The sequence below is a fragment of the Xiphias gladius genome, chromosome 22, assembly GCF_016859285.1.
Source record: "Xiphias gladius isolate SHS-SW01 ecotype Sanya breed wild chromosome 22, ASM1685928v1, whole genome shotgun sequence".
Lineage (NCBI taxonomy): Eukaryota > Metazoa > Chordata > Actinopteri > Istiophoriformes > Xiphiidae > Xiphias > Xiphias gladius.
In genome coordinates, this window is record NC_053421.1 from 22697890 (window position 1) to 22707328 (window position 9439).

The following is a 9439-nucleotide window of genomic DNA, read 5'->3' on the forward strand; positions in this document are numbered from 1 at the left end:
ACTGTATGCTGTGTAGCTGCTAGTGTTACCACCATGGTCTTGGAATTCTTGAAAGGAAAAATGGAAATAATATACAAAACATTTACTGTATAGACAGATCTCACATGACAATTCAACAAGTCCGGATTGCAATTTAAATACATTTGCCATGAGCTCACATTCAGGAGATGAGACTTTTGGCTTTCATTTGTCTTCTCGTTTACGTACTAATCTAATTTTTGAGGAGTTCCACATAACTAAAATAATCTTTTGCAATTATCTATCGCTTGAGGCTGCTTGGCTCCCATCACACAGCATAAGCAGCTCTACAGGGAGTCTCAAGAAAACTGTCAATGTTAATGCCTTTACATGCAATAAGACTCACTGTCTGCCAAATGACAAAAGTTTTTTGACTTTAAAAGTCTGTCCTTTTGATTCTAAAAGGCTGGCTTACACAGGGTAACGGGGTAAGCTGATATGGGAAATACTAAACAATTACCATCAACCTGTGCTGCTGTGAATTTTCACATGAAATCATACACTCAAAAGTTATATACAGTATACACTCTGAGGTAATGGGACAACTGCAGCCTTTGCTTAAATAGTAAACATAAATGGATGAAGACTTCAAAGAGACAGCAGCATGTGAGTCTTCCCCTAGCTATATTTACTGTACACTAATGTAGCACGGGCATTTTCATTTTTTTTTTTTGTACCAGCCAACAACATGGCGCATTAACACTGACACACAAACACAAAACAGATATATGAACCAGGTAAGGCTACATGGCTGCACGCAGTCAAAACAATCTTATAGGGGTAGATAATATAACATTAAATATCATTAAATAGATTTTATCAAGGTAAAATACTATCTAGAAGCAATGAAAATAATGACGGCACTTGAATAACACTCTGAATTCTGTGCAAACACAATCCCTGAAGCTGGTAGAAGCGCACATGTGAGACATAGCACCTGCTTTATCTTACAGAGGGATAGATGCGTTAATTGAGCCGCTGCAACAAGCTGTTTTACACAAGCTATGGTCATGACATGGAAAACTTGTGGTCCACGCACCCCAATAATTTTAGATTAAAATGGAAATATTCTTACAGAAATTAAATCAGTGCTGTAAGAATTTCTGATAAAAGTATCCACATCAGCACATTAAACTATCAAAAAGCACTAAGGCTACAATGTTCAAGCCCTGCAGGACAAGAATGGATGGGGGGGGGCTGCAGGCAGCTTAGGCCTGCTCTATTTGGCTTACATTTGCACAATCAGGATGTTGGAACGGCCAATTAATATTCACTCATTAGCCCATCGCACAGTTTGTTATGTAATGGCCAGGCCTTTTCACACATGCTGCCAATAAACAAGAATTACAAGTAAATAGATCCTTTATAATCAAGAAATATGAACTGAAATCATATTTATGCTTCATTTTATCATTAAAAAGTTACATGGCTTTGGCTAAACAGTATGTGAAAGTTTAGCATCCGTAATTCTCTTTGGGAATAAAAGACATCTGAGGTAGGGGGAGGCGTGTTTCAGCTTGGGCAGCTTGGAGGACAACACTATTAGTGTTTCAGTACATAAGCTAAACAAGTGCATGTCTGTGTATTATACAGCTGTATGCAGCTGTAGGTTTGGAGCTCTGAGGAAAGATAGTGAGGAAGCCTTTCTCCTAAAAGGTCTAAGGAGGCCTAATTTCCCCACAACTGGATGTCAGAGGCGGAGCGCTCTTTTCAATGAACTTCATTATAAACCCGCACCACTCACAACTGTGCAGAGGGCTTAGTAGCCTATCTAAAAAACACTAGACGGAAACCTCATGTGACTTTCCCTAAAGGAGTATGTGGCAAGCAGGATATAAATTCCACAGCTAGTTCTGATACTATCCAAAATTCAATGCTTCTTCAGAAGAAAGCTTCAATCCACTTACTGGAAGCTTCAAATTAGAAGCAAAATCAGCGCCATAAATTGGCAAATTTTTCCCAACATCTCAACCCGCTATAAGACACTTTTACATAAATAAGAAGCTGTGTTTAAATGTGTTTGAGATGCTAGCAATACAGAGATCTCTCTTCAGTACCTTCAATATGTTCTGTCAGTACCTGAGAGTTTATACCACTTTTACTTCCTTGCTTTATTACAAATGCAGGTAAAGAATTACAAAGAATTTAAATTCTGTTAACAATTTGAATTTAGTGACACTTTATGTACAGTATGTACACAAGGTATGCTAAATACTTAATGTATTTACAATTCTTATTAATGGAAGATGAGCTTGTTCAGCCTGTTGTAAACCAAAAAAAGTGGCAGAAAGCAGTGCATACAACAAAGTCTTCTGGGCTCCAAAAAAACAAGGACGGCTAACAAAGAGCATTTAAATAAGCAACTTTACTAGAAATATATGTTTATTTTTAAGCAATACCCACAGGGAGTACTTCCAGTGGCAGGCAGGGTTTCACAAATTCATACACCCAAATACTTGCACCTGGAATTTTAACTGGCTATGGAGCAGCTTCATGGAAGAGAGACTTTCTGGTCACACGCACAGTTTTAAAAAACTCATGACAGAACCTCCCATAGGTTTTACTAAAAATATAAATGTATAACTGAATGCAGAGGATGGCAAGGGGAAATCAAGTGGGGGTATTATTAGAGGACAAGGCAGCCCGTTATCCCTCATGTAAAGTGTTCTTCCGAGTGAGATCAAGTACTGAACTTGAGCCAGGGTACTTTTGGCTCACAGCTTTTACTCCCTCAATCATGATCCATTAATAGGCCACAATGAACTGGCACGTAAAGCTCAGGCAATAAAGGGATGGCAGACATATGCAGACTGTGATAGGCAAATTTTTATTTTATTTTTATTTTTTTTAAATATCTGAATAGAAACGCATCAGCTAAAGTTCTGTTGGTGTTTTCCTTATAAAGGGTTAAAAGTGGGCAAAGCTTGGGCTGGGCAATAATTCAATGGTATCTCTTGTCATCTTTCCTTATCATAGCAATGCCTATATGCCTCATATTTAAATACATGATAAGACGAATCATAAAATCTGTCTCAACATGTGATTCGTGAGTCCGTATGTTTTGTGAAAAACATTAGCCTTACACCATTTGGGTCATTGGATGGACATGAATTCAAGTTTTTATCATGTACTTTTGAATATTTCAGCGAAAACCATGACGTCAGTATGTGTCCATGTTACCCACCGCAGCAGGAGCTGTGGAATAATACTCAGTAACTTGCAGGAATATTGCTTAAATCTCAAGGGAAGGAAATACCTCAGCAAAAATTTCTAAATTGTTCTAATGACCAAGGTCTGCAAAGAAAGTCATTTACACAAAACCTTCAATAAAAACATGGGTAGTGCAGTTTGCGATGAAAGGGCAAATAGGTCCTGGCTGGATGTTCTAAATGTATTACTTCTGATGCCTCAAGCAGTGGTACACTAAACACTGCATGCAAGAATGATTAGTGAACCATTATCATTCATGGGTGACCAGGAGGGACAAATGAAGACTGCATGCTGCACAACCAGGAGACAAAAGCCGTTTCAGCATCAATACTGAACATTCTGAATGTAAAAACTCTCAGCACATCCAGGACAAGGACAAAAAGTCTAAGTGAGGAAGGCCTGAAGTGTACAAACCAGGCTAAGTGGTGACATTTAACACATTCTTAGGTCTACCCTGCATGACTCCAATTATGGCCTTGAGTGCTCATAAAGTGAAGAGCCACACCACAGGAGATAAGATAGTGAAAAGGAGGGCAGTGAACTTCAAAGAACCAGTCATGGTACGCATCCAAATTGGTGTCAAGATATATGTATGAAGGAGATATGTGGTAATTGTTCTCTGGTGAAAAACCATGCAGTATGTAAAATTATTTTATTTTCTTTAACTATACAACCAAGTGGTTTATCCTGGCCGCTTGTCAATAACGACAGGCGCAGTGTCCTCGCCCCACTCCCTCCTGAGAGCCTTTATGCAGCAAGGTTATCAAAAACCAGTAAAGGGTAACGGCTCTTTCACTTGTGTGCATGTGTACCCAGTGTCAGCACAGCCCGGTACTCACTACATATTATAATTTCCAAAGCCAGGAACTGTGTCCTGTTGCCAGGTGACTAATTGTACACTGCTGGCAATGAAATCTGCCAGATCAAGCAAGTACAAAAAGACAGAAAATATTTAAACAGTCTCATTGTTAAAGAATGTGATTGATGATACATTCGTTTGAGTTCAAAGGAAGGTCAAGAAACACATTTATTTCAGATCGATGCAGACCTTGTTCCTGACAACAGATATAAACAAGATCAGCTTTTGTGAGTCAGTGTTTGATTGTTTGATGCAGAACACTGTGCTCCTCAAGTTGCTTGTGCAAGACCAGTGTTGGTTTAAATTATTAATAATGGCCCTGCTGCTGATATATTTCAGTATGATCCCTGATGTCATACCTGCAAAAAAAAAAAATTCTGACAGGTGAGTCCTCGGAAGAGTATGTTTCCAAGTTACGCCAATGGTTGTGATGTTAACACCACAACACCTCTGTTTGAGCCTTACTATAATTCACATAGACATCTATTATAACTACTGAGTGGAGTTCAGAGTGGATTGAGTACAGCTCAGATAGTATTGAATGTCTGTTTCAAGCAATACTGTACACGCGCATTCTATTGATCTGAGTGTGTGATGTTTTAAATGGAAAGAAAGCAGAGGGAAAGATTTGAAAATTTTTCTTTAGAAGGAAAAAGGAGAATTTCACATTAGTATGAACACTGTAAATGCTACCAATAGATCCACCTCTCTTTGACTGATAAGAGATAGCCTTGTTTCATAGACCAGACGAAAATATCTTAGAAAACACAGTAACTTATTTGATGACAAAGAGTCCAAGACATTGATCTTGCCACAAGGCCATGTTTTAAATCAAACAGAGGAACAGTCTCGCTGCAACCACTGTAGTTAGGCATTAAATACCCTTAGCCTATGGTACCTAAAATGATGATTACTGCTTTTGACCCTGTTTCACATACACAGAATGAACAACCATCAAATAACTAATACTCATTATTGCTTTAATGGCTGCTGAAGTGAATGCTTTGGTTACTCTCTGGATATTGAATAATCTTGTAAAATTCTAGGCAAAGATTTTCAAGTTTAGGGGCATATCAAAACTCTTTCTAACAAAAATTCATTGCTAAGTCATACCCTAAATAGCACATTAAAGATAAGCCTTGTATAGCTCGTGACACATTGACAGACACTTTGCCTTAGGTGTGGTTTCTAATGAGGCTCCTGGAATCTCTCCCACACGGGAATTATAGATAAAGACAATATTAAGGCCCATATTTCTTAACGGATTTGCCAAACCCTGTTTCTTTGGATGCCACAACAACAAATGCATTCGTTAAACTTACTCATAGAGAGTAGTATGTCTAGTCAAAGTGTGGCCAGACACTGAGCCTTACACTGCAAATTCATAATAAGTCAGCCCTTGGCTTATTCTGGCACACTGCTTCAATTTTCAATTTCATTACCACAATGTAGTAACTGAATTTAGAAAAAAAACAAACATACAGTACCTGTACCCGGAGGTACCAGGAGGCATACTGTTCAAGAGAGATTATACAGGTGATTTCAGGGTCAACCTATTGATACTGACAATGTCTCCCACCTTAGTTATCATCAATTGTTTACTATAGATAAACAGTCTTTTAAGGAGTGGCCAGGTCTCATAGGGAACCATTTACTCGGCAAACAAATGTACTAAACAATTGCAGCATTCTCAAAACTGTGTTAATCAGGACATCATGGCTCCTACAAAATTAAGCCTTTGTGGAGTTTACAAATTCAACCACACACTTTGAAAACTAAGCCTGAGATCACAGACTCATGTCAAGGCACAAAACAAACAAAACTACCCCAGTCTTGCAGTTCCTCAGGTGTAAGAATCAGAAAGAACCAAAGGACTGGGCAAAAAATGAAAACGCTGTGGAAACAAACGCTAAAAAGTGACAGTGGGTATTCACTGTATCTGGGTAAAGTCAGGTGAGAGCAATGTTTTACACTGATGGATGATCACGCTACAATTGCTGAGGTTGAAATTCTGGGTTATACTTCTCACTATATAAAAAACTATATAAAACTGCAGCACTGCTGAGAGCAAGATATCTGTATTTGTTCAAGCAGGGCAAGCTTAACATGAACCCACCATATCACATATTTTCTTTTTATTAGCAAACTCTAGCACAAACTGTCAAACCTCTGTGGTTTATGACATACTGTATATGACTTACATGACAAAGTCTATACTCGGGTAACAGCAACTCTATGTAATGATATGTACAGCTTTCATGGATTGTCACACTGAGGTAAGACGCACCTTCTCTTCAAACTGTTTGGCCAACTGTGAATTACAAAGGGAGGTGAGGCTAACTTGACTTGTCAGACATGTTATAAGGAAGGAGGGGAAAACTGGAAACAAGCCGCAGTGTACTCATCATTGTTTACAACTGCCTGTGAAGTTTTGTTTATGCAGTATCTCGCTCTGATATGTTACATATAACATTACAAATATGAATGTGGAACAAGCTCATTTAGATAACAGCTTGTTAGCATTTACTCTTTCTCATTACAACTGAACAGATCCTTTTAAACACACGCTTCTACTAAACACAGAGGCAAAAAAAACTTTATGAAAGACCATAAGGTAGGTTTCCAGTGCCAAGTATAGCTTTTGAGTCAAATGTTGATAAAGAATAGTTATTTCTGTGTAATACTGGTCTGCAACCTAATTACAGGAGCCAAAATAGAGGACGTTTCGTATACATAAGGACTTTGCCATTTACTTTAACAATGTTAGGACATATCTTTAGAAAAATTGCATCCCCTGGGTTTTGATTTACTCTGTATGACAAGCTTCTGCACTGGGTATAATCAATTCAAGAAAAGCACTTGTGTGAAAAATAAGGAGAGAGAAACACCATGAACATAGGCAGAGTTGCTTAAGAGACAAATAGAATGTATGATATTAGGTCCATGACATGGCCATGGCTGAATAATGTAGCAGTCACATTGAATTAACCATAGCCCATTTTCAGCAGTTCTAAGATAATCAAAGGCTTAAGGTCAACACTGTCTACTGCTGGTATCATCTCACACACTTATCCAGTCTCATTTCTTTTCTGCCTCTCTTCTGCTTCATACACTTTCATAATTCCTCAACTCACGCACTGTCCTTGTCCTCATCTCTCATTTTCACTCCATGTCCTTGAGCTGCTTCCTAACAGTGATCCACCCGGACCAGGTGGTCCCTCTCTGCCTGTCCTCTCCCCAGAGACACTGGGCTTGTCGCCCAGACTGTGAGGAAGTATCCCCCCCTGGATACAAGCTGGTGCTCAGTCAGGCCCCTGATGTCACGGGCAAGTGACAAGCTGCAGGCTCTCAGAAAAAGATAGCAGGGAACAATGCAATGTTATGTGGAAAGCCCGACACGAGAAAGGATTGATGATAGAGGGAAGTGGAGAGGGGCGGAGCAACAAAGGGGGAGAAAACAGAAGACACAGAAGCAACAGAGGGAAGTAAAGAGCTGGACAGAAGTTGTTTAATTTGCATCAGAGTTGGGAACAAATGCTAAAGAATATCACAAGTAGTTAAACTCTAATTTGCCAGGTGCTTTTGAGACATCCCTATTGACAATGTTGCAAGGTTTTGGCACACAATAGCGTGGCAGGGGGTTCCTCTGTGCTGAAAACCTGCCAGATAGTTGCTTTCCAACATCCAGACTGCTGCATCAAGCTGCTTAGTCATCACTGTACTAAGGAGAAAGTACAGCTCCAGCAAAAGACCCCCTCCACATGAAGCGGACAGATCGGATCAGTAATGTGCATGACCAGCAATATAGATTGACGCTCTGAGTCACTGGCCGAATCGAGCCACTCTGGTCAAACGTACGTCAGTACACCAGTGGCATCTTTAATTGGGATGCAAAATGCGAGGCGATTGGGTGGCCTGGTGATCAGACATCGTCTTCTGACGGTAAAGCTATTTGATATGTGATTTGGTTTGATATTTTGTCAATTATTGTGAGCCCAGCAATAGCTATATGTTAAGGTGTTGTAACAGTCTTGTGATCTGAGGACCTGTCTGTGGATTTATCTATGCCCTCTCTGTCTCTTGAGTCCATTATCTGATCACTAGTCATACTGGAGTCTAACCAAATCTGATCTTCAACATGTGATTTGGACTCAAAGCACAGTCTGATAAAACAGACTCTGCCTTGTTTTGTTTCGACGGGCAGGTAATTGTGCATCTGAAAGAACTGGCTGCAAACGGGCTGATTTATCTGCGATGATTACACGTGTAGTCAAGGCCACAGAAACTAATGCTAACAGCAACAACACTAGCATTTCCTGAAAGGGCTGAATTTAGACGCCGAGCTAAAGGCAGCTTTAACATAACTTGAATAACATCCACATGATACTCACCTAATTTCATTAAGGAGGCGAGGAGCACCCATAATGAGATTTCAAAGGGCTTCTGTATGTGGTGGTAGTCGACGCTGAGCACAGGAAAAGCCTTTTTACTGACGTTATGCCCTTCGTCCGCCACTTTTTGATTGCCTAAATTTTCTTGGGGACTGGTATCCGGAGAGCTTGCAGCTCCGAGGGGGCGCACGGAGCCCTCCAGAAGCACCAAAACCATCAGCAGGAGCAGTCCCCGCTCCGGTAAACTCTTTCCGAAGCTGGCCGGGCTACGCGAACCTTTCCTCGAAGGCATTTTTTTTTTTTTTTTTTTAATTAAAACAATCTAGGCGATGAATAAATTTTAGTTGGTAAAAGTCCGCTTGACAACCAAGCAAGTTCAAGGAAATTGGATACAGTTGAGTTGGTTACAGCTTCGTAACGTCAGGTTAGTTCACGAACCCTTCAACCATTCATTCTAAAAGACTTTAACGGTCGGTTCGACTTGGCTTGAACCGAACCAAAAACCCATTCCGTCCGTTGACGTTAGCTAGCTTGACTTCTGGGTTGCTGCTCGTAACCAGGTAAACACTCGCGCCGACACAGGCCGTTCAAAGAGGGCAGGAAACGCCAAGACGACATAAAGAGTTTTTGTTTTTATGTTTTTTGTTTTTTGTTTTTTCACAACAGCTAGGTCAATTACGCTGTAAAAGTCAGACTTATCTTATTCCTTTTTTTTTTTTTTTTAAACAACCGCTTTTCGTGAGTTTCTCCGTTTCTGTGTCAGCGACTATCAATGTCTTCCTCGGTGAAAGATGTCATTGTTGATGCTGGAGGCGAGCAAGACACAGCGGTATCCCCTCTGCTCCTCTTCCTCCCCTCCGACAGCCTGAGAAACTCGTCCGTGAGGCGGCAGTGCGCTGATGCTGACCTTGAAGAGAAGCCCCACGGCTGCCACACTGCATTTTTGCCACGCACCGTATGT

The 9439-nt window shown here is 40.2% G+C and overlaps 1 protein-coding gene across 2 annotated transcripts in view; it reads right to left on the minus strand.

The window, feature by feature from the left end:
* Nucleotides 1–8770, minus strand: part of slc9a1a (solute carrier family 9 member A1a) — a 29426-nt gene extending 20656 nt beyond the window's left edge. For both annotated transcript variants that reach the window (XM_040117996.1, XM_040117997.1), the window contains exon 1: nucleotides 8479–8770. In XM_040117996.1, coding sequence (XP_039973930.1) covers nucleotides 8479–8770 — 292 coding nt within the window. The remainder of the gene's footprint in view (nucleotides 1–8478) is intronic.
* Between the last annotated feature and the right edge of the window lie 669 nt (nucleotides 8771–9439).